Source organism: Mytilus californianus, unplaced genomic scaffold, assembly GCF_021869535.1.
Source record: "Mytilus californianus isolate M0D057914Y unplaced genomic scaffold, xbMytCali1.0.p SCAF_4, whole genome shotgun sequence".
In the NCBI taxonomy this organism is placed as follows: domain Eukaryota; kingdom Metazoa; phylum Mollusca; class Bivalvia; order Mytilida; family Mytilidae; genus Mytilus; species Mytilus californianus.
Window position 1 is genome coordinate 119818993 of NW_026262690.1, and position 27294 is coordinate 119846286.

General features: G+C 30.7%; 1 protein-coding gene across 7 annotated transcripts in view; it reads right to left on the reverse strand.

Moving 5' to 3' along the window:
* Positions 1–1556: 1556 nt before the first annotated feature.
* The window catches only part of LOC127699180 (serine/threonine-protein kinase MRCK alpha-like), a 74408-nt gene continuing 48670 nt past the window's right edge, over positions 1557–27294 (reverse strand). For 2 of the 7 annotated variants that reach the window (XM_052202917.1, XM_052202916.1), the window contains 14 exons: positions 25314–25386; positions 22994–23056; positions 22319–22408; positions 21362–21685; positions 20502–20609; positions 19604–19684; positions 19269–19366; positions 18217–18304; positions 17777–17879; positions 16755–16856; positions 15407–15509; positions 14591–14711; positions 13544–13635; positions 1557–6277 (listed from right to left, as the gene is read on the reverse strand). In XM_052202917.1, coding sequence (XP_052058877.1) covers positions 6140–6277; positions 13544–13635; positions 14591–14711; positions 15407–15509; positions 16755–16856; positions 17777–17879; positions 18217–18304; positions 19269–19366; positions 19604–19684; positions 20502–20609; positions 21362–21685; positions 22319–22408; positions 22994–23056; positions 25314–25386 — 1584 coding nt within the window. In that variant the 3' untranslated portion in view covers positions 1557–6139. Of the gene's footprint in view, positions 6278–9880; positions 9922–12799; positions 12885–13543; positions 13636–14590; positions 14712–15406; positions 15510–16754; positions 16857–17776; positions 17880–18216; positions 18305–19268; positions 19367–19603; positions 19685–20501; positions 20610–21361; positions 21686–22318; positions 22409–22993; positions 23057–25313; positions 25387–27294 lie in introns of all 7 variants that reach the window. The other 5 variants (XM_052202922.1, XM_052202920.1, XM_052202919.1 and 2 more) reach the window with 4 other exon arrangements.

The following is a 27294-nucleotide window of genomic DNA, read 5'->3' on the forward strand; positions in this document are numbered from 1 at the left end:
AAGTTATTGGTAATCTTATCTTTGTTGATGTTTTGATCTATATTTTAGTAATTGAAGTTATTGGTAATCTTGCCTTTGTTGATGTTTTGATCTATATTTTAGTAATTGAGGTTATTGGTAACCTGGTTTTTGTTGATGTTTTGATCTATACTTCACTATTTGAAGTTATTGGTAATCTTGTCTTTGTTGATGTTTTGATCTATATTTCAGTATTTGAAGTTATTGGTAATCTTGTCTTTGTTGATGTTTTGATCTATATTTCAGTATTTGAAGTTATTGGTAATATTGTCTTTGTTGTTGTTTTGATCTATACTTCACTATTTGAAGTTATTGGTAATCTTGTCTTTGTTGATGTTTTGATCTATATTTCAGTAATCTTGTCTTTGTTGGTGTTTTGATCTATATTTCAGTAATCTTGTCTTTGTTGATGTTTTGATCTATATTTCAGTATTTGAAGTTATTGGTAATCTTGTCTTTGTTGATGTTCTGATCTATATTTCAGTAATCTTGTCTTTGTTGGTGTTTTGATCTATATTTCAGTAATCTTGTCTTTGTTGATGTTTTGATCTATATTTCAGTATTTGAAATTATTGGTAATCTTGTCTTTGTTGATGTTTTGATCTATATTTCAGTATTTGAAGTTATTGGTAATCTTGTCTTAGTTGATGTTTTGATCTATATTTCAGTATTTGAAGTTATTGGTAATCTTGTCTTTGTTGATGTTCTGATCTATATTTCAGTAATCTTGTCTTTGTTGGTGTTTTGATCTATATTTCAGTAATCTTGTCTTTGTTGATGTTTTGATCTATATTTCAGTATTTGAAGTTATTGGTAATCTTGTCTTTGTTGATGTTTTGATCTATATTTCAATATTTGAAGTTATTTGTAATCTTGTCTTTGTTGGTGTTTTGATCTATATTTCAGTAATCTTGTCTTTGTTGGTGTTTTGATTTATATTTCAGTAATCTTGTCTTTGTTGATATTTTTATCTATATTTCAGTATTTGAAGTTATTGGTAACAATGCTGATCTGTATGATTCAGTGGTGCTTACCATGTTCCAAGTGGTTTTATGTCAGACCTTTTATAGCTGACTGTACCAAATGCATTTTACTAATTGTTGAAGAATGTACAGTGACCCATAATTTTTCAATTTTTGCCATGTAATATTTGGTATGGCTTTATAAATATTTCAATTTAAAACCTTTTGAAGCATGTAATGTGTAACAATTGGGTTATCTTATTATTTTAAATGATGTAGAAGAAACACAACATTATTTAATGAACTGCAAAGTCATTAAACCCAGGGATAAAATTAAACCCAGTTTTTGGTGGGGTTCGTGTTGCTTAGTCTTTAGTTTTCTATGTTGTGTCATCTGTACTATTATTTGTCTGTTTGTCTTTTTGTTTTTGGCCATGGCGTTGTCAGTTTGTTTTCGATCTATGAGTTTGACTGTCCCTCTGGTATCTTTCGTCCCTCTTTTAAACCTAATCATCCTGCTATAATTGGCTACAGAAACTACTACCTCTTTTGATAGGCATAATAACAATAACAAAAGAAAGTTATGCAATTTTATTTTTTTGAAGTTTCATTGTCCACTTGCACATACATGTACAACTTCTTTGTTATAAAAAGTAAACAACACAAGCTGTTAACACAGACCCAAAGCTATCTAGCATTATAATTCATTCATAAAATGACAGAGAGATTCAATAAAGGGAGGTAATTACAGTACATGTTATATCACAGGTTTTAATGGTTCATTTACTGACAACATATACCCTTACAACTTCAAATAATACAGATATGCATCACTTGGCAATCATTTTATGTAAAAGGCCAACAAAAATATGTGTGTGTTTCCTGTCTCCCACCTGACCCTTAACCATTTACTGGTAGTTGCCTTGCAAAAAAAACAAATGAAAAATTTAAGAAATAATTTTTTGTGTCAATAGAATCTGATTTCCATTGACCATGTAGTCCAATTTGTAATAAAATTAACCCAAATCTTAGTAAAAGCTGTCAAACATTAAAAATTCTTAAAGTTCTATTGAACAGATGCAAATTAAATGGAGTATAGTGTAAATTTGGATCAGACTTGGAGGAAACATTTTTTAAGGATTTTTTTAATATGAAACTAACCTTCCAAACCTTACTTTTGTATGAAGGGAAACAGGAAATTCACATATATTTTTTTGGCCAAACTATCCAAAGCCAGAAGCAAATCAGAAAATCTAACAACTGAAGAATGGATTTACTAATGTACAACTTTAAATTATTGACCTAATGACAATACAAAAGTTGAGTTATGAATAGCCATTAATATTTACTTCACCTAAACATTTAACCAGTTATTTTAATGTTGAATGACAATGTTGTGATGTTGTGGTAAAACTTGAGCAAAGTACAGTCAAACCTGTTTACAAAGGTAATATTGGGACCAGACATTTCTGACCTTATAACAATGTCCTTTAAATTGAGGTTTAAAATGTATATATATTAATACATTGGGACAATAAGAGGCAGATTTTAATAAAGTTGACTTAAATAGCAGGTTTGACTTATTAATTTAATCAGTGAATGATGTTTATCTAACAAGGGTGCTGTTGCCAGAATGTTCACAATGATCTATAAGTTTAATGTAAGGACACATCACTCCAGTTGAGGAGCTTCATGATCTGCTAAAGAGTCAAATTTGATCTTATCTTAACATTGTTGTCACTACTTATTTAAGGCTTTAAACACATATAAAATGTGTTAGTATCTGAAAAAATATAAAAGACCAGTGATTTGTTTAACAACATCTATACTTGCTAACATGTAAAAGTACTCTGGTGTGTCTTGAGCCAACATTTACTATGCCAGTATAGGGTCAGTTCATAATGTAATTTTTAAGCTACTGAAGTCTTCTTTGATCATTTTATATTTTGTGCAGTACCAAAAAGAAAACAGTCTGTTTTGATTATTTTTTTACATTATTACTGGTATTGTGATATAAAATCATTGTAGGATAGTTAAGGTCTAATATATCATTTGAATACTAAATAATTTGAAATATTCTTTCAGTTAATGAATGTTTCCAATAGCTGAAACAACTGATGAGAATATTGGGATCCATTTGTAGGTTATGCTTGTTGACGAGTTACAGTTTTCATATTAACAATAAAAATATTCAGGTTATCTCAGATCTTTATTTGAGAAATTGGGATTCTGAAATGCTAGAAAAAAATGTGACACACAAGTTAACAATTATGTTGAACAATGAAAGTATTATAAGGAAATGTATTGATATTTAAATTCATAAAAATTCTTTAATACAAATTACTTCATAAAATTATAATATCAGTTAAAATTTATAAATACTAAATAAAATGTACAATAAAAACCATCACTGTAAGGGTACATGTGTCAACGGTATTGTTGAGAGTAGAGATGAAACTCTTGCCATACTTTCACACACATATATACACTAATTACATGATCATTGCACTAGTTCTGGGACAAACTGTATGTATAAATGCAGTCGTACATGTGTGTAACTGGCCTCCTATATCAAAGATGAAGTTATAAATGCAGAGGATGATTATATCTGGTTTAAATTCAATTCTAATACTTTGTATGTTAGAATTTGTATACTTGAGAGAATATGCATGGACATATATATTCTGTGTACCAAATACATAAGCATTTCATTTAAGGCCTAGGGTATATTTTTTCATTAATTTATTCCATATAATCATTTCTGCAAGATATAAATTGTATGACAATTGTAAAGTGTGTTTCTGAAAAGAGAGTACTCATATCATGTGACAGGAGTGTCCAAATGATATAATTGGGTATCTTGATCATTCCTTTTTTACAGGTGAAATCATGACCATTTTAAAGTGGAAGAAAAGTATGTAAAGGGAGATAACTAATTAAAATCACTGGAACGTTTGTGTTAAAACATTTTCCTTAATATATTGTAAGCTTCTTATTAACACAGATTAAATCTGTTTCATTTTAATGCTTAAAAAATATTAATGAAACAAACTATTACAAACACTTTATTGACTTAATGGGTTTTCTCCCTTAACTATCTAAGCAACTATTACAAGAAATCTATTATCTTTCATTGTATTGTAGACTCTGAAGTAAGCAATTATGTCTTAATATGGAAACAACAAAAACTTTGATGATTCAGTGAAAATTAGGAAAAAACCCTTAAAATTAGATGCAAAGCTCAGTAAATAAAGTTCTCTTGTGTTGTACTCCTTATGACAGAAACAAACTTCACCTATTTTTACAATAATACCATGACAAGAGTAAAAATAAATTTCATGGCAACCGTATAAATAATTCCACACGTGTAATATGAGATATGATGGTGAAGCCGACAACAATAACATTAACAATAAGCCGTGATATAAACAACTACTGATTGTAGAGCCGAATGACAGCAATAAATACTTAACAAATAATTGGTTTTATAAAAAAAAACAAAGCTTTTTTGGCATTATAGCAAAACATTTGATAGCTTTGGCAAGATCCAAGTCTTTACACAGGAGACAAGCTATGTACAATAAATTATATATACAGAAATTGTTATATACGTTTATATATACACTAATGCCAATACTTATGTCTACAATTAATAAAATTATATTATATTTTACAAAATAAAATATCACAAATGAAGGCAGTTACCATAAGTAAATGGTTGTAGAATGCTCCAAACAGACACATACACACAGAATATAGCAATAGTGTATCAAAGTCTACACATCAAACCAATTTGACTTTTCAAAAACTAAAGGATTATGGGTAATTTCATTGTTTTCGCCCAAAATGAAAATAAGGTCACGTCATTATTTGAATTTCCTTTGTTTAGGATGTTGTTAGCCAATCAGTTTAATGACATTACCCAGAATGCATTATTTTCTGAAAAGGCAAATTGTAGTACACTTTATCACAAGGAAGCCAAATTTGTATTTCTTGTCCAATGGAATTCTTCAATACTGAATTATCAAATCACAGTATGTCAAAACATGATTTTATATAAATAAAAGGAGATGAACTTTTATAAACAGGAAAGCCTTAATTGGTGCACATTTAATTTTTTTTAAATCATTTAAATTTGAACTATTTTTGAAATAACCTCGAACCTAATTATCATTCTATTACATTTCCTTGGAAATTCAACAGAAAAATATTAACAATGTTGACTAGAGAATGAAACAAAACAAACCCACACTGAGGTGAATTTTTTTAATCAAGAAAAACAGGATTCATACAGAGTCCTAAAAATACAGAATTTATAACAGTAAATTCTGAGGCTATACAAAAAAGCTTTCCTAGATTATCTGATATCATTTTTAAACAGTGCCAGCAAGATGTTTTTTTTTTTAATATTTTCAATTTTTTTTTATGTTTGCATATTTTTAAACTTTAATTACCAAACGCTACCATTTATAATAGGGTACGGAAGGACTTTTTATCAGCTTTTCTGTAACCAATATCCAATGTGACCTTTCACCGTCTAGTCAAAAACGACTAGCAGTGGCAAACACGAAATATAAGAATGACACGTATATGTGTAAACTTGAAGAAATTTTAAAAAAAAATCTAGTTCTTTCCAACTGTAGCAATTTCAAAATCACTAACCACTGGCACAATCTATAATGAGTATATAGAAAGAAATAAATGCTGGAGTGTGTTGGGATGAAATTTTAAGAATTTATTCAATCATTTAATGATGAAAGTTACAACAGTAACACAAAGTGCACAATTTTTGATTTTTTGAACAATTAGTACAGATACTGATTTTTAAATAATCTGACATGCCATTTTACACCTGATTTTATAATATTTATTTAATACATTAACACAAATCAGTTATCACTTCAAATAAACCAAACACAAATTTCACATCCAGATCTGACATTTAATAATTTTTGTTCGGATTGCTTAGAAAACCCTCAGTGACAGAAGGATCTCAATGTTGAGAACATAAATTCCTGAGAAAAAAATAAAGAAAAAAAAACACACGACAAACTGATTTGATCAAACACACATTCAGTTATTGCATTGCTTCAGCAGATAACCTCCACTTGAAAGAAGCAGCCATTTAAAGCAAATACCACAATATGGCAGTTTGGATTTCATAGTCGTGAACATTCAAATTCAGCATCGTTATCTGTCCTTGGATCATCTGATGTACTGCCTCCAGGTGGCGTACCAATACCACTGCTATTGGAGGAAGTAAATGAAAGACGTGTACCGGCAATTTCATAGCAATCCTGCAAAAAAAGTAAACAAATTTTGTTATTAAGTTGTTCTCTTTCTTTTAAAAATGTAAATCATTTCAGAAAAAAATTATTAATATGTCTTATCATACCTTCTCCTTTCTAAAATGAAACAGTTAAATAGGCTACACTACATTATATTCACCCACAATTTTCATGTGGGCTTTAATATTTTCAATTAACAATATTTTGAAAACACTCTAGACAGTCTAATTAAAGTTGAAAACATACATTAGAACTTTTTTTTATCATATACAGGCTTTTTACAATTTCATCATCAGTGAAATTGTGGCCTTCATTTATAATGACATTGTAAAGAAAATTTCTTCTCTCTTTTGAAATAAACATGAATATTCTTTATTATTTAGTATTTAGTTCAGAATTGAAAAATAAAATGTTTTTCCATAGATAATCTGCACACTCTTATGAAAGTATTATCGATAAGTCAGTCGTCCTTTACTCTGTCAACATTTCCCCTTTATGATAACATTGAAAATGCCAGAAAATATTTGGTCAACTGCGAGTTTCATCTGATACAAATTCATATGAAAGACAAAATTAATTTTTATGGTTGGTGTTCAAGATTAACATTTATGGATATTTTTAGGGATGGAGTTGATTACTCAACTAACAAGGTCAGAATATCAAAAAATAATTATTCAAAAGATTATTTATAAATGATGATGGATGGCTGCTTAACGTCCAGTGGCAAATTAATAAGCATATTCAGGACAAGAACATGTTAATGTAAAATGAATATTAAACCTGCTTCGTACTAGACCGACATGCTGAGCCGGATTTTTAACGTGCTAGTTCACAAGGTAACAGTCCGCAGCAAGACATGTCACATTACCCGTACACATTATTCTGACACAACCTCCCCCACTCGAGGTGAACACGCTACTACGAGACCACTGAGGCGGTTGATTATTTATAATATTCATTTTTAAATCTTACATCATGATTATAAAGTATTCAGCAAAGAAGCAAGTTATAGCTAAATCAGCTAGAAGATAGTGATTTTGAAAACAAATTTACAAAAATATATGAAAGAACTTGGTTTCCTTTGTACTAAAGGATAAGATAAGATTTTAATCCCCGTTTGAGCCCTGTAACATTACAAACCAAATATGATCACATACAACTATACAAGCAATCAAGACTGTTGTTTACATTTCTGTATGGTTAATACAGAAATTCTTAATTTCACTAGGTGGAAGAAGGAAGCTATGGTTAAAACCTTTGACAAAGTTGTTTAAGGTAGAAAAGCCATGCAGAGTGGATCAGTTATTTTTGTTTGTATTTGACTTTAAAAAGCTGATGTTACATTTAAAATAAAATGACAGAAAGTTTGTTTTTTCTTTTTCAATTCAGAAGTCCACATATCATACAAAGTAATATTTATTGTTCTACAATGGAGAATGAAGACTTTGTATCTGTCTTATTCTTTCCACTATTTATGTTTAAAAACAGCCTGGTATTTGGCTTATTTTATTGACTGTATTGAACCAATCAAAACCTGTCATTTTTCTTAAATAGAGATGAATTACTTAACTTATAGGTCCATATTTCAATATAAACTGAAAAATCAGAACATTCATAATAAACTGCTTCGCTGAGCGCAGCTGGATACGCCCGCAGAGGTCCAACCCTGAACGGTTGGGGCAAAAATGGACACAATATTCAAACTTGATACAGGTCTGAATTTGGATTGTAATTAAATATTTGACATATTACAGGTTTCTGAATAAATGTAGTCAAAGAACTTGAAATTGGTTATATGAATTGAATTTATATTCAATTAAAGATTTCTTGCTGTTGTGCAATACACTGTGCTGTTGCGCAATACTTAGTAAATCTGTTGTCAGACTATAAACAAATAAAGTTCAATTAATTCTCAATGTCATATTAGAAATTTATGAAAATCAAAAGGGAGCTTACATCAATAGATATAAACAATTCACCAAAGTTTCATGAGAATTGCTGACAGCATTTTTGAGTTATTGTCAGAAAACTGGAAAATCCCCCTTTTTTAATGAATAAAACCCCACAACTCAGAAATGTAAAATGTAAAATTTATAAAATTCTAAAGGGAGCTTACATCAATAGATATAAACAATTCACCAAAGTTTCATAAGAACTGCTGAAAGCATTTTTGAGTTTTTGTCTGAAAACTGGAAAATCCCCCTTTTTTTTTAATAAAACCCTGTAACTCGGAAACGTAAAATCTAAAATTTATCAAAATCGAAAGGGAGCTCATGTCAATAGATATAAACAATTCACCACAATTTCTTGCAAGTTGGTGAAAGCATTCTTGAGTTATTGTCAGAAAACTGGAAAATCCCCCTTTTTTAATGAATAAAACCCCGTAACTCAGAAATGTAAAATGTAAAATTTATAAAATTCTAAAGGGAGCTTACATCAATAGATATAAACAATTCACCAAAGTTTCATAAGAACTGCTGAAAGCATTTTTGAGTTTTTGTCTGAAAACTGGAAAATCCCCCTTTTTTTTTAATAAAACCCTGTAACTCGGAAACGTAAAATCTAAAATTTATAAAAATTGAAAGGGAGCTCATGTCAATAGATATAAACAATTCACCACAATTTCTTGCAAGTTGGTGAAAGCATTCTTGAGTTATTGTCAGAAAACTGGAAAATCCCCCTTTTTTTAATGAATAAAACCCCATAACTCGGAAACGTAAAATCTAAAATTTATAAAAAACGAAAGGGAGCTTACGTCAATAAATATAAACAATTCACCAAAGTTTTATGCAAATTGGTTAAAGCGATGTTGAGTTAATGTCCGACATGTTGACGACGGACGGACAGACGGACGGACGGACAGACGGACAACGGTATACCATAATACGTCCCGTAAACGGGCGTATAAAAACTTGATAATAATTCTTTGCTTGAAATTCTCTACTTAGCAATGCATTCTGCTGATGATTTAAACCTGAACTATAACCTTTTGGAATACTGTGAATCATTTTTCAAACACAGTATAATAATACAGCTCTTTAGAGAAGTTGCTTGCCCATCCCAGTTGTCAACAAGAATGCATGTGTTTTCATGCTAAACATCCACAACTTAAAGTATCAGCAAACAGGAAGTAGGTTTCTCACAGCCAAAAGAGTGGTAACACTCATTACAACTCATCACTGTCAAGCTGCTGACCAAATATGAAGTCATAGTGTACAGTAGTACTTAAAAAAGTGTGACAGAAATATTTTTTTGACAGTAAACTGATCAACTGAAGGATAGACAGATGGATGGACAAGGTGAATGCAATATAGCCCCCACTCAAAGAGTGTGAGCTTTTTGAGTTAACTATATCAAATATTATTCCTAAAGAGTCAAATGTATGAATTAAAAGTAAAATATATTGAGGTAATACCGTATACAATAGTTAGGTTGAAACATACAAACATGAACACAAATATTACATTATCATAAATTTGATGAAAATCAACATGTAGAGATGTATTACATCCTCATTGTGCGTCCCCTTGAATAATAAAATCCCAAAAGATGTGATTTGCCAATGTAAAGAAAGAAATGGCAGAGATTTAAGCTGCACAGAAGCATACGTACTCAGGATACTGTGTTTATATCTGTCATGCTTCAGATTCCGACTACGAAAGAAGAAAAGTTACTGTTACCAAATTGATTCATGTTCAAAAATCCCCTTCATTTAGTACTGTGCAAATTTTTCTTGCTTATACTTAAACATGTTAAAAGAAAAAAAGAAGAAAAAAAAAAAAAAAAATCAAGTAAATTCTGAAGTTTTATTTATCAATGCATTGCTATACATTGCATTATAAATACAATTCATTTTTAAACATATAGTTATTTAATTTGATGTTTGATGAATAAAAAAATCATTGCCTAATTTGAAAGAAAGAACAAATTATATAATGCATTAATATGGAGCAAAAAAGTTTGTTTCCCCCTACCCCAGCCAGGCCTACAAAAATGTGCTATTCTTATGTAAATTACATTTGTGTATCAGCTATATGTTCACAAGTTATAGGAAGTCATTCTCAGAAGGCCTAAGCTTTGTTTTGAAATCATAAAGATAAATATTTGCAGCTAAGATGGTGAATGAAATTGCTTTGTCAGAAAGCTGTAAAAAGCAGTTTACTTTCTATATTTTTTCAATATCAAATCCTGAAAAATAAATGAAGAATGTGTCCATGGAAAACAGATGATGCCCCTGCTTGCATAGATCATTATAAAGGGGCATAACTCAAGAACAGTAAAAGTGACGCCCCCCAAATTCGAACTTGATCTGTTACAGATGACAAGGGTAACACTTAATGCCCCCTCCAGTGACAGCAGGGGCATAAAAATCTACCTCCCTGGTCTACCCTGAAATCTGGCCAGGCATAAAAGGGGAAACCAATAATTTTATTGTTTTTTTATGGTAAGATGAGATGAGATTCTATTCACACTTTCCTTATATTTCCAAATATTAATATAAGCTGACAAGGTAGTGTTAGGTCTACCACCAGTTGCCTTGTCAAACACAGAGATAAGTTTTTTTTAAAGAAGAAAAGAGCTTTAAAAACAGGGTTAAATTGTTAATTTATTGCATAATTTATCCTTTAATACTATGTAGCCGATCACAGTTTTGGTCTGGTATCATACTATGGCTTATGTGCATTAATATGCAATAGAAACAGCTTATTTTTCAACATAGATGGACTCTCAACCATGTTCAAATAGATATGTTGATTGATAGGAATATGAACCCTGCTTTGTACAAGATAATTTGGTATTTAGTATGCTATCGGACAAGGGCTCTCTATGGGGCATCTTACCCAGACACACTACTCTGACTAATAACGGACAATTTTTTGCTTTTAAATACTGTATGCTTAGACACAGGTAACAATCCTTAGACCTCAAACACTCAGGTCAAGTACATTATCACTGGGTTATTGTCTCATTGACGTATATTCCATATCTACTTTAAAAGATGTTATCATATGATTTGATTCCAAGTTAGAAATATGTTGCCTGCCGTCTGGAAATAATATAAAAATGGTCATGTATTTTATAGTGTCTTTCTATGTTGTAATGTTACACTACTATTTCAGGTCAGGGTGAAGGTTGGCACCTGTTAAAACGTTTAAACCCGCTTCATTTGTTTGCACCTGTCCTAAGTCAGGAACCTGATTAGTGGTTGTCGTTTTTTGATGTGGTTCTTAAGTGTTTCTCGTTACTCGTTTTTTATATAGATTAGACCGTTGGTTTTCCTGTTTGAATTTTTTTACACACGTCATTTTGAGGACCTTTATAGCTTGGTGTTCGGTGTGAACCAAGGCTCCATGTTGAAGGCAGTTTGGTTGAATTCTGTCCAGCTGCGGAATATCAATGTGTGATGCAAACTGACAAAGACATTGACACAAGTACTAAGTAATATCTATGTGTCCCTGTACCTTCCCATTAAAATTACCTAGGTTTGGTTTTGTTGCCTGACGAGAAGGTACAAGGTTTGGTTTTGTTGCCTAATTAAAAAATTTTATCTAGCACCATAGTTTTAAAAACCCTGGTACTAACAAATTATAATAAAGTATAGAGTTAAAATAAAATATATGGAGGAGGATAAACATATATACTAAGTAAAATGAAATTTGTATATGATAACAACATGCTGTGTTCATGCTGAAATAGTGAGGGAGAAAAAAGGCATGCTGGGATTGATATGCCTCTGTATATTGACGTTCAGGGAAAATTACATTGAGGAACTTGTGGTTACTAAATCATTATTATATAACAGCACAAAAACCAGACATCTGTCTCCTTTGTGGTCAAATCTAGTCCAATTATATTCTTTATTATTTCAGTAAAAAGTTGATGTCTATTCAAATCTTAACTGCCTCCTTCTGGAATACTATGGATGCATTATTATTCATGGGATACCAAGTTTCGCGGATATTGTGGGTATCGGTAAACCACAAATTTAAATGTTCAACGAATCCCAATCTTTCTATAGGCTTGAATACAGACTTTTGCTAAACCATGAATTCAAATTTCCACGAAAAATACAAAATTTCTTAATCCACAAAAATTGGTATCCATGAAAATAAATGAATCCATAGTCTAGATTTCTGTTGAATAATTTTAATTTCAACTTCTAAACTTCTAATATAAAGGTACTATTCATTTTTAGAACAGCTGACATAATCTGGAAAGATTTGACCAATCACTAGAAAACATACACAATATCTTGATTTCCGTTAGAAAACATTTAACTAAATAAAATGAATACCTTTATATGAACATATGAATTTTGGGTTGGCCTATATAACGAATTTCTACTCTACAAAATAGGTACACGATAATTTACGTTCACATGCAATTTTAAAACAATGTATTATCTTCTTTAAAAAAAGGTTGACATATTAATGCACGATTTCCATTGAAATGATAGGACAACATAAAAAACAAAAAGTCAACTACAAAAGCACATTGAGGAGGCAAGCAATAGGATGATAAAATGATGACCTGTGGTTTATACGGGCCACTTTGAACTTTGGTATGTGTAATTGCTTACACCTCTACCTATAGATTCTGGTGACATAGCATGAACCTGGAAATCAAATACATGGTCATTTAAACGTTTTATTCTTAAACAAAATAGTCAAGATATTTTAGGTATGCAACATGATCATATAAATGCTTTATTTCTAACAAACACAAACAAGTTGGACTATTTTTGGTGTGTAATATGGTCATTGAAATGTTTCTTTCTTAAATAAAATGAAATAGTTAATGTATTTTTATGTGTGAAATCAGTATAGCAAAATTTGAAAGGAGGGTGAAATATGAAAGTATAATTATGAGGTTCTATGTAGACTTTTGTGTAAATTTGTGATTTGCAGGAAAAGTTAAACTATTTTACCTTTCTGTGGAAGAACAGATGGTGAAAATGTGTTTACATTTTGAATACATGGATATAAATGAAGTAGTATACATAAAATGTTTAGATTGTGCAATACAAGTTTTAGACATTTGAATGATGAGCATTTCATTGTGCATTTAGAAAGCATTGAAACATATAGTTACAAATTTCAAAGAAATCACAATCCGATCGGCAAATTAGCCTTAACTGGCATCAAACAAAGCTAAGAGTATCAGCACACAGGATGGGAACCCACAGACTACATGCCTATCTCGTCTTGTCCTATATGAACTAGCTATATTGTCATAGATATATCTGACATTTTTATAGTGTGTCTATTGACTTACCTCAAACATTGAAGATGTACTCTCTCCTAAGGATGCTCGGTCATGTCCTAATTCAGGACTGTCAGATGCAGTTGAAATTGGACGAGCACTTCCTATAATAAATATAGAATTCGTAAGCAGCATTCTTATTGATAATCATTCAATCTTAGCAACAGAATATTTGATTCAATTGAAAAACTGCTATAAGACATGTAATACACTTGTTGTGTTAGGCATACCTAATCCTAATTCTATGTATCTGAAAACTGGAAGTAGCTGCCTGACAGATCTTAAAAGCACTCATATATAACAATTCATCCCTGTCAAGCTGCTGACAAAATATGAAGTCATTATATTTAGTAGTTCCTGAGAAAAGGGGGATATAAAAATTTTTGTTCATTCAACATACTGTAAATTAAGGAATTATTGCTAGATTTTTTTTAATACAAAAAATGCAAATTAGTGAGTATTGCAGTAATAAGAACTTGCATTCTGAAATCTGATACATATATATCTTTATGCGTATTTTCCTGAAATCGTAATAATTAATCTGGCATTTATGTCTATTCTTTAAAAATTGCGATAATAAATGCACCCAATAATTTCTGAATTTACAGTATTGAAAAACTCAAAATTATCAGCAAACACGAAGTAAGTATCTGACAATAGCTATTGTATTTATTCAATGAGACAGTTCACATTCCAAGAATTTAAATACCCTGACCAACATCAACTGATTCTCAAGGAAAGTTTTATTTCCTTCCCAATAAATGAACACCTCGCAAAAAATACATGTTTAAATACATTAGCTGTGTTGGATAGAAATCAACCTTATGCAAATGAATATCAATACATTTGTTAACCTCTTTTGGGATGAGATAATCTCTATGCAAAGTCTGTAACTGTTTTAAGATTGAGTTGAAATAAGAGCTCTACAAAACAGAACAAAATTCATCTTTTATGTCATATCTGAATGTTCCAAAATCAATCAAAGTCTTATACATGTACATGTATTTGTGCACTTGCATAAAGTCGATTTCTACCAGATGCAGATCACATCCTACTTACCATTGTGTTGTGCACCCCTTGTATGAGCTTCTTGAACAGTTTTCATGCTAGGATGCAACATACTTCTAACTCTCTGCGGGATTGGGTCATTCCCTCCTGAGGCCTCTGGTTGAGGTTGATTCTATGTAAAACATTTATATGCATAATAGTATCCTTCTGATTTTTATATAACACTGTGTCTTTTGTCACAAAGAAAGTTAATTTATGCTTTAGTGGGAATGAATGCTAATGTATAAATGGGGATTATCAAACCATTGGTGAACATATTTGACACCATTTGTTAAATTTCAGAAATTGTAATAAATAAATCACTTTTTTTGTTGTTGTCCTTTTCAAATCCATTACGTCTTTAATTGTTTATTTGATATATAAACATTACATATCCAAATTTATACAAATTACACATGTAGATATTTCCTATGATCTACAAAATGTACATTTTTATATGTTAACTATTTGTAGTTGATAAATACAAATTATGAGTCTGATCTACCTATACAGTTCTGTCTAGCTGGATACCAACACTTTTGCAATTAGTGAAGTACATTGGTATTAGGCAGTGAAAAAAGATCTATTCCTCTTTTATTCATGCAAAACTTTGAAGTTTTGATATCAAGCAGTTTCAAATAATGTTTGTATCAAAATACATTTCTTCGTTACCTTTGGAAGTTCTATCAATGCCTGAAGTCCCAAATCAGGACCCATACTTTACTTTTGGAAGTTCTATCAATGCCTGAAGTCCCAAATCAGGACCCATACTTTACCTTTGGAAGTTCTATCAATGCCTGAAGTCCCAAATCTGGACCCATACTTTACCTTTGGAAGTTCTATCAATGCCTGAAGTCCCAAATCAGGACCCATATGAGCCACGTGACTGAAATTTGTTGGTCCAGAAATAATTCTTGATCGTCTGTCTGCCCTATAAATAGAAAATGAATTTCAAATCATGTTAACAGTTAAGTCTATTCAATTAGAAAACCTTTGAAACAACACTCTATTCTGCTCAACAACAAAAATTTAAAAAGCTTACTTAACCATTTTGAATTTTTACCTGAGAAGAAATATTGGATTAGTGTTTATCTAAAGAGATTGTATCTTTAAAATAATCTGTTATGTTTAAAAAAGAAAAAGTAACGACTGAATGATTTTCTACACCCTGTTTTCACAGGACTTATATCTACAAAATTTACCTTCCAAACCACGGTCTACCAAATCTCCAAAAGACAATTACAAATTTTTCCTAACCTTAGAAATATAGCAAAAATAATTTAACAACAGATGATATATAACATGCGTAGAATATATTCATGCAGACTGAAAGCTGAGTCGTGACTTAGAACTGCAGTGTAACTGTTGTAATGCTTGTTTCTTTAAGAGTATGCTTTAACCTGCTTTTAATGCACTTGTGCAAGGGCCACCTGTATATATATTAGTCCATTTTCAATAATGCACTCATACATTTATACACATTAATGCAATTTATGTAAATATAATTATTCATGGCATTTCAATTTTTGTGGATTTTGTGAGTATAGGTAAACTTTAAATTTAAATGTTCAATGAAGTACAAATTTTCTAAAGCCAAACTTTGGCTAAATGATGAAATCAAATATCCAACCAAATATACGAAATCCACAGTATATCATAAAAAGCATTTGCTATTAAATTGGTGATAACCAACAATAAAGAGTATCATCCTATGAAGTAGTGTTGTTCAATGGTTATATAGTTGCTACAAAATGTATGATGAAACGATATAAGTTTCTTGTTGCTACAAATGAATCTTGCAAAAGTTTGTGGTCTTAAGAAAAATTACTTTTTCAAATGGGGAAATATTAATTCCTTTAATTACAAAAAAATGCTATTTCCATAACCTATACATATATATGTAAAAACAAATGCCCACAAAAAAAAATCTGCTGATGCTAAACTCTATATGTGATAAGCGAAAAAGACAGAATTTCACACTATATATACATAGAAACACAAATAATATAAAATATATCTATACTACTATGCTCTAATTATATGATATACATGTACAAGATGTGGTGGTTAGCAGGCTATAATGTAATGGGCACTACGGATCGTTCATGCAGGACATGCAGAGTTCACTGAAGCATAGCAATGTGACTGGCCCACTATGATAAGAAAGAGAGCTTACTGGACTTGTACTGGAATACTGGTGTGAAAACTATCTGGTCCCATATGTGCTACATGACTGAACGTAAGAGGTCCTGAAATTTCACGAGAACGTCGTTCCTGCCTATACAAAATATTACCAATTGTCAATTACTCCATTTTGCCAGTCATACTGACCACACCGATTTAATAGCTGGACAATGGAAGGAGTCTCATATAACAGATTACATGTTTATACGATGCTAGCTTTGGCACACTAATTATTTGTTTATCATGCAAGTATATCAAATTATCATGCTAAGATGTAAAGAAGATCTTGATATCGCTGAATTTGATAAGTATGTTTACTGCAGAAGAATGAGATTAAAGTATAGTTTCTTTCCTATGCAAAGTTCAGTTCAGTTCAGTTCATAGCTATTCCAGAAATAAGTGTGAAATGGAAAGCAAAGAAGTAAAATAATATATAATTTTATCCCATATTGCAAACAATTCTAAAATCTGACCCAACCCATCTTCTAAAAGGATCAAAGCTTAGTATATTAAGTTGCTGTGTAGGATGATAAACACACACAACTTATGGACAGTCAAAGAGGCCACCAACACATATTTCTGGAAAAGCCCTAACATATTACCTAATTTTAACAGCTACATATATTAATTTCATTAGAATATATCTTTATCATTATCTATTTTGTATTTCATAGATGCTGAATTCATCATTTAAGTTATGATCTGCTATAAATGAAACAACATTGAACTGTTGTTAAATAATGATTAACATTCAAAGCTAAACATAAACTGCTGCATGCTTAAAAAAATATAATCTGAGTAGATTTTTCTGTTACTGCTAGTGTTTGGCCCAGTCTTGCTATGTAGAATGATATACATCAATTCTTTCTGGAATAATTCAAACACTTCAAATTTCCAACATAAAATTATCCAACCCATAACGAAACACTTATCAAATGATGTTACCTTCCCATCCGCTGCAACACCTCACAAATTGATTAAACAAACATATTGTGAGCTAACAAGAATACTTACCCTTTAACATTCTGATCATCTCTTGTTTTGAAAGAGAATCGTCTTTTGCTTCTGTTTACACTCTTGCTCTTGAAAATTTCTGATAAGTTAAGTTTGTCTTCTTCTGCAAATTATCAAAAATTCACAACTTAGTTGTATTAGGGTTTTATATTTACATTTATAAACTGTAAACTAAATTGAATTACAAGTTTCATCATAAGGACAATGAGGCATTGCTTAGACCCCATGCCACTGTTAAATTGGTCTGAAATGTTTCTTTATACAGTAAACGATATGTCAATGTAGCTATAATGCTTATATCTAAGTGATATAATGCACTCAATTTTAAAGACACTGATAAAATCTTTTGCCTCTAAATGTGAAAATTAGACTTATGAGTTGGTCCTAGATTTCTTATTCCACACAGTTCTACAGAAAGGATGAATGCTGTATTATCTTACCTAAGTGAATATTTTTAAAGTAGACTATATGTTGTGAGTCAAGGTTTGTGAACAAATTCATAGAACCATCTTTACATAGAGGTTTTGTCTGAAAGTAAACAATAAAATGCAAACATAAAAGTATACTTATCAATAAATTTTCCATATCTTTGTTTTTATGATCAGGTTTATTTCGAAAATCTCCTTCTGACAAATATGTTTGGTAGTGAGATTTACTCACCATATAATGGGCGCTATATAGTTATATATTTGCAACAACAAAAAGTGAGCAATACTAAAATCTCAATGTTTTATATATTTGAATTTTAAGCTATAATATGTATTCCACTTGATGCTTCTGCAAAACTAATTTCTTGAATAATAAGTTAAGAACAGCTAAATTACATCATACAAGAAAATCACCAACACGTTAAAAAACTATAAAATTACATCCAAGTTACAGCAGAATGCATCGAGTGTGTGGGTAAAGGTAATATGTTTGGTCAGCTTGCTTGCTAGCTGAACCGTGAAGTCATTATTAGGTTAGGTAAACTACCCTCCTTTAAGAGTAGACTAGTCCGACAGATAACCAATCTATATGTCTGTATGACTAGACTACTCCGAAAGAAGGGTAGTATACATAACATAATAATGACTTCACGGTTCAGCTAACAAGCAAGCTAACCAGATTATAGCTTTACCTACACACTCAATGCTTTCTGCTGTAATAGTCAGGAGCCTGTAGTTCAGTGGTTGTCGTTAGTTCATGTCTGTCATATTTGTTTTTCGTTAATTGTTTTGTTATAAATTAGGCCGTTACTTTTCTCGGTTGAATTGTTTCATATTTTTCATGTCAGGGCCTTTTATAGCCGACTATACAGTATGAGTTTTTCTCATTGTTGAAGGCTGTACGGTTACCTATAATTGCTTACATCCACTTTATTTGAACTTTGGTGGATAATTGTCTCATTGGCAATCATACCTCATCTCCTTATTTTTATAAGACGAAAAAAAAACCAAAAACTAACACTACCCTTTCATATTATTATGCAGCAAAATTAATAAAATCATACTTTTTTTAAGTTGAGAGTCTGTATCCATTCAACAGTTTTTATATTATATACAAAAACAGCATTCTCAGAATAGCACAGGAGATATGGTTCATAATAGGCTAAAAATAAAGAAGGAATTCTCAATTATTTAATATTAAGTACGATATATCAATTGTTTTCATTTTTCATTTTACATCAATGAGATAGAAATCAGACAGAAATTCACGGTTTAAAAATAATTTAAAATAACTAAAAAGTTATTCATCAGTAACTATTACATTGTCTATTTATTCTCACTTGTTCTTTTTCCATTACCATCATATTGTTGTATTTTGAATGGTGAAATGTTAACCTACCAAATGCCAAGGGTGGAGCTGGCCACATCATTTCTTGAGTCCTACTTCTCTTACCACTATTGTCTACATATACACCTAATACTGAAATACACAACACACACTAGTGTGAACATAAACATGTAAACTATTTGTGTGGAACATTGAATAAGTGTCTGTAAAAAACCCAATTGATGATGGATGGTTGTTAAATTTATAGCAATTTACATGTTAATGTGATATAAATATGAACCCTGCAAGACACCCCGAAATGGGTTTTAACATGCTAGTTCACAAAGTAACACAGTAAGACATGTCACCCTATCTGGACACATTAATCTGACAATGAGTCTACTTGTCTCTGTTCTTACTCCTAAATATTTTATGCTTTACAGGGAAGCAACAAATAACAACATTCAAGCCTTTGATTGACCTGGCTGGGCATCAAACCAACAACCTCCGGGAGGTGAACAAACTACCCAAATTTAATACTCAAATATATGTGCTATTCATATCTAAGAACGAGGATTCCCTCATGCCATCAAAAGAACTAACAATCTTGTTTTTGATGTACAAAAACTGTTATATGGCCTTTTATAGCTTTCTATTGTTTTTGTTCATGGTACAGACATCATACAATTACTGATGCAACGTTTACAGGAATTTAATAATCTAATGCAATTTTGTCAATCAATTTCATCAAAAACAGTGTTTTATTCAAAATATGTAAAATTATAAAAAATGAGATGTGTTTGGTCTTTTTTCATCAGACTTTTATATTACTGAACAGCACCATTTTCTTCACATATAGGAATGTATGTGCCAAGAAAGATCTCAATTATTCTTTATCTAAGTAAAATAGATCAGGGTCTGCAATGAAAAATAGGGTCATTAGAGAACTAGATGTCATAGTAATAATTACCATTAAACACTAGAAAATATTCTGTTTCAGACACCTGTACTGCCAGCAGTGCATCTAATTGTATCTGGACAAGAAATTGTAGACTAGGGTCCTCTGTGTTCAGTAAAGCTATAAAACAAAGAAGCAGCCATGTTAACATTTATTAAAAGCATTGTGCAAATATTACTTATATTAGGATTACATACTTATGAAATGCTTACAAATTCCATTTAAGTAAGCAAAACTGTGTCACACTATGTGTTTTATGACTCCACTTATACATGTTATACCTGTATATAAGGGGCCAGAGAAATATGTACCCTAATATAAAAATTAACTTTAGTACATATTTTTCCATAAACATGATATTTCCCCAGTATCCATTATTTGTACTGGTGCTCCCTAAACTATGAATTACTGTTATCTTTCAGCACACAGATTGGTATTTAAGAGAAAACACAGTTCTCATTAACATTGAAAAATAAAACACAGCTCATTAAACCTTGTTCCCCCAAAAAATCATTTTCCTATGGCATTTACTTTTCAGCCATTTGTGTGCATTTAAGGTTTAAATGCCATTATCAAAAGTAGTATGTCTTGCTACAAGAAAAATAAATACAAACAAATGGTCACACTACAGACAATGTCATATCTACTTGTCTTTTGTATCATCATTGGATTTTTATAAATGGATTAATTTGATTGATTGCTGGTTGCTTGATGTCTAATAAATGGATTAAAGAAACTCTATAATCTAATTTCCTTTGCTAAACATTACAGAAAACCTCAGATGATTTAAAATGTACAAAGAATGGTGTTTTTAATCTGTATATTTACAGAAAAGATATAATTGTAAACAAATACATTAAGATGACACATACCCATTGGTGCTGCATCACCTTGTACACTATAAATAGCAAAACAAGACGGATATCCTACACAAAGTCTATCATTGATTATTTCTAGAAACTGCACATGTCCCGGAACTTGAATGTCTTTGACCTTGCGATAGCGTTGTCTGGTTAATATAAGGTCGTACACTTGTATAGTTCTTTTAATAGCTACACAGAGACAAGAATTTTGAGTCTGACGTATAAATCCTACACAGAACACATTACAGCCTTTGGTTTCTGGAATTTTAACTGGATCTCCTTCATGACCCTCTAATACAGACTGATGTATAATTTTTATATGGTGTTGTCTACCTGTAAAGATCATTTAAAAATTTTAATTAATAATTTCATCAACAAAAGCAAAAACTGACACTGATTATAAATATAAGATACTATTTGATGTGACTTGTGTTAGTTTAACACATTCAATAACAATAAAGATCAATTTATGTTTTAAGCATGTGCACTTCTTATGTTTTCAACTTATCTTCAATGTTTTGTAGCCCCTTTTGTATTTTCATAAGCTATGCATTAAACATTTTTCAAAAGTAACCCAAATTTTTTTTTAATTATTTTTTTTAAAATTTGCATCTCAAATACACTTCTGGTAAAATGAAATATGAATTTCAGCAACCATCCTCCATTACATGTCCCTTTTATTCTCCCACTGATAACAATAACAATGCAACTGTCTAAAGAGTATTGATATAACCCCATTACAGGTTATGTGTCGGTCCCCTAGATGAGAAAACCTGTCAATTGTTTTTCTCTGTGTCTCCATATTTTCCTCCCCTGAGAATGTGTTGGTAGTTTCAGATACTTTGCTATTTATCTTGCATTTACCACAAGTCTCTTAGGGCTTGCCTTTGAGCATGGGTGCCTGTCCATTGAATGTTTTATGGTTACCACTAGACAAATAACAATATAAAAGTCTGTTACACTTACCACTAGTATATACTACTAACTGTTCATCATGGACTAATTCTACTTGATACACAGGTTTCTTCTCATTCTTATCCCCTATCCTGATCAACACTACAAAAACACCAACTCATATTCTATTATAGTGATTATTTACAATATTGCAATGAACGTTCTGACACAATGTAAAAGATAAGAGAGTTTATCATATCATATCATATTATATTAAACTTTTAGGATACTATCAGCTATAATCAACTAAATTATTTCTTCATCTAGGATGTGAGATAATTTAATTATTTTCTGATATTCAATTTATTAATTATTGACATGGATGATTGATATGACATCTTAAGTTATAATTGTTCATATTTTATGAATATTACATTTTCTATAATACTTTACTGATCAAAGACTTTATATTCATTTATAAATTTGTCATCACACAATAATGTTTCACATTTCAGGCTTATCATTGCTGACTATATGGTATGGGTTTTGCTCATTATTGAATGCCCTACTGTGACCTATAGTTGCTTACATCAATGTCATTTGGACTCTGTTGAATGGTTCTCTCATTAGCAATCATACCACATCTCCTTATTTTTATATTCAATAGCTTATGTCATAACGTTGTTTTTATTTAATTAAATGATACACACATTACATTGGACTATATTCAACTATATTGAAACATACCATCTTTGTTTAACTGTGCCACAAACAATCCTTCGTCTGTACCCATCAACAATTTGTTTTGTTCTGAAACAAAAAATATCTGTTTACCAAATGTGACAAACTGTAATATTATATCTGTAAAATTGGTTTGATTCCCCCCAAAAAAACCTATTTCAGTGTAAAATTTCCATCTGATTCTCCCATATCCTACAACTGAACACTGAAATAAACAAGGGGGCAAAGCTCACTAAAGATACCCCAATACTGTCAATTCAGAAATCATTGCAAGGTTTTTATTAATGTGAATAATATGACTGGATGAATATTGCAATTATATGAACTCACATTCTAATATTATATCTGATATATATATATCTGCAGCAGGTATTCCTGAATCGCAATAATTAATCTCATATTTTTGTCTTATCTTTCAATATCGCAATAATAAATGCATGCAATAATTTCTGAATTTACAATATACGTTTTTTTGTTATAGGAAGTTGAATAAGCATCACATTGTATAACATGCTGACATGTAGCATGATATCAAATGCTCCTCTTACGTGAAGGAAGTATAAATACTTTCTATGTAATTGACTGTTTTCTTGTTTTAAATTCAGACTTTATCCTGTATAGTACTGTAAATATTCTAAATAATTTATGTGATAGGTTGAAATTTGTGGCATTGAGTAAACCTGATGAATATTATTCCAGAAACATGTGTTGTTTATATAACTGCATTGTATAATAACTACACACAAACATAACTAGAGATGGCTGTTTCTATATTTCAATAATTTGAGGTGAAAGCTATCAATGTTCTAGCTAGTAGTTTCTCCTTCAGATACAAAGTTGACCTTAGATGAATTTGGCTATAAAGATCTCTATTGTCGAGGCCCCTCATGGCGGTGTCTAAGTAATCACATAATCACAAATTTTTTGCCAATATAATCACATACTGTTAAAAGGCTTGTATAGTCCGCGGTTTTTTTCTCCAAAATTGACCCTGACAGCAGGGGTGCGGACTATAGAGTACAATAAGCAATAAATAAGAGAGAAAATTTCAATTTCGCGATGTGGTTTGTTTACGTTCCGCCATGTTTGTTATTGACATTGTAGAGGGCGCTCTTATCATTTTTCAAACCAATAATTTTACCCAATCCATATTAATCAGTTATTTTTATTCAATATCAAATTAATACTGATAATTTAAAAAATTAAATGCTTCATTACAAACTTCTCGTTTCTTTTCAATGCATTGCTAAATATAAACTGGTATCTACTTGAATGAAATCTTACAAAAAAAGTAAAAAAAGACAACCGTAAACCAGCTTACGATGTGTAAACTACAAAACGTAATCGGTTATTATTCGTTCCGTTTTTGTGTTTCCTATTGACAAATATGTTTTGTATTAGATTAAGACCCTTCAAATATTAATGTGATAGATATATTAAACACTGTTTTACTTAAGGAGGGAACTGTTTTACTTTCAACGTCGTATTATAGTGATATCTATTATGCACGGATTTCGACTCTCACCGGGTTTTTTCATCTTTTACACGTGCTTTTCAAACTTCCGGTTTAAACATACACAAGTTTCTAAATTGTTTTTTGTGTGATTTAGACTTATTTTAACCAGCGTGAAGTGTTTTAGAACCATTTACAAGCAGTTTCAGCTTCTGTTTGGTGATTGAAAATAGGTAAGAAAATACCGCAAACGACCACACACGATTTAAAATTACCGGAGTTTCATTAGACCTTTTCTAACAGTTACAAAAAGTTTTTTTACCTGAAATTTCGTGGGGAGAAGGGGCTGCGGACTATGTACCAGTGCGAACTATACAAGCCCGATTACGGTAATCATTATTTTTTTAAACAAGATAATCAAATAATCAAAAATACAGTCCTAGATTATCAAATAATCTTGAAATATTTGGTCTGGTAATCAAATAATCACTATAAAAACGGCCAAGTAATCACATAATCAAAAACCCCACGAGGAGGCTCATTGTATCCTTACTTTTCTATGATCCGTGTCTTTCAAGTGTTTAGGTCTGAGTGTTACTGAAGAAAGTAAATCCAGAAACAATTCTCATGCATGAAATTTAATACTGTAAATTCAGAAATTATTGCATGCATTTATTATTGCGATTTTGTCATTTTAGACTAAAATGCGATTTTAATTTTGCGACATTGAGAAAAATCCTGTTTAATTCATATAAAATATTTCAAAATGGGAGTTTAAATTATTGCAGTTATAACCCTGTCGCATTTTTCACAATAATGAAAACACTAATAACTATTAAATTCACTCAAATACATCTCTATATTGTGACTCACCTAAAATTAAACAAGAATTTGTACTTTTGACTAACGACAATGAGTTGTCATATACCTCCTGAGCCTGAAATGCCTGAAATAAAAAAATATTATAATTAAAATCTTTAAAACGAGTTTATTCATTTAATGAAATATCTTTGTGTTCAGTATACATTTGTATTTTTGAGAGTATAATTAAATATTTCTATATAAATGAAAGGCTAACATATTTAATTAATGCCATAATTTGGAAATGTAAATAATATTAGTTACATTCAGTTTATGTAAGAGGACAGTGTAAATTTCCAGCTAATATCAGCTTCACTACTGACGGTTATTCCAACAAAAAGAATGTGGGAGTGAAGGAAGGGATGTCCAAAAATGACCCTACAACCAACATTTACTTTTCCTAATTTTCCATACATCAAATGGAAATACAACTAAAAATAAAGCTGCCCTTCTTTCACTCCCACTTCCATTTTTAATTGGATAGCCATTACAATGCTCAACAAAAAACATAACAATCAATCTGGAACTATGAATTAATTTTCTTCATTCAGGTCTTCCTCAGCTAAAGTGTAACTCAAATTAAACCAATTAATTTAAACTTTTGCACAGAAATTACTATATGATATTTAAACTTAAAAATATGTTTAGGATCTTATTCTCCACCAAATGCTTTTGTTACTCATTTAGAACACATCCTTCCAGCAACAATTGAAGTCAAATTTGCTTGAAACTTGAGTCTTGCAAACTCATTTACAGCTGCAATCAATCAACTCCTTTCTAACTCATTCATAATTTAATGAATTTGTTTGGAAGATTATTCTTATGCAACTCTTTTAGAACGCCAACTGATAAAATGACAATAAAACTTACAGATTTGTATGGAAGCTTATTCTTTTGTAACTCATTCAGAACTCCAACTGATCAAAATACAATAAAACTTACAGATTTGCATGGAAGCTTATTCTTTTGTAACTCATTCAGAACTCCAACTGATCAAAATACAATAAAACTTACAGATTTGCATGGAAGCTTATTCTTTTGTAACTCATTCAGAACTCCAACTGATAAAATGACAATAAAACTTACAGATTTGTATGGAAGCTTATTCTTTTGTAACTCATTCAGAACTCCAACTGATAAAATGACAATAAAACTTACAGATTTGTATGGAAGCTTATTCTTTTGTAACTCATTCAGAACTCCAACTGATCAAAATACAATAAAACTTACAGATTTGTATGGAAGCTTATTCTTTTGTAACTCATTCAGAACTCCAACTGATAAAATGACAATAAAACTTACAGATTTGTATGGAAGCTTATTCTTTTGTAACTCATTCAGAACTCCAACTGATAAAATGACAATAAAACTTACAGATTTGTATGGAAGCTTATTCTTTTGTAACTCATTCAGAACTCCAACTGATAAAATGACAATAAAACTTACAGATTTGTATGGAAGCTTATTCTTTTGTAACTCATTCAGAACTCAAACTGATCAAAATACAATAAAACTTACAGATTTGTATGGAAGCTTATTCTTTTGTAACTCATTCAGAACTCCAACTGATAAAATGACAATAAAACTTACAGATTTGTATGGAAGCTTATTCTTTTGTAACTCATTCAGAACTCCAACTGATCAAAATACAATAAAACTTACAGATTTGTATGGAAGCTTATTCTTTTGTAACTCATTCAGAACTCCAACTGATAAAATGACAATAAAACTTACAGATTTGTATGGAAGCTTATTCTTTTGTAACTCATTCAGAACTCCAACTGATAAAATGACAATAAAACTTACAGATTTGTATGGAAGCTTATTCTTTTGTAACTCATTCAGAACTCCAACTGATAAAATGACAATAAAACTTACAGATTTGTATGGAAGCTTATTCTTTTGTAACTCATTCAGAACTCCAACTGATCAAAATACAATAAAACTTACAGATTTGTATGGAAGCTTATTCTTTCGTAACTCATTCAGAACT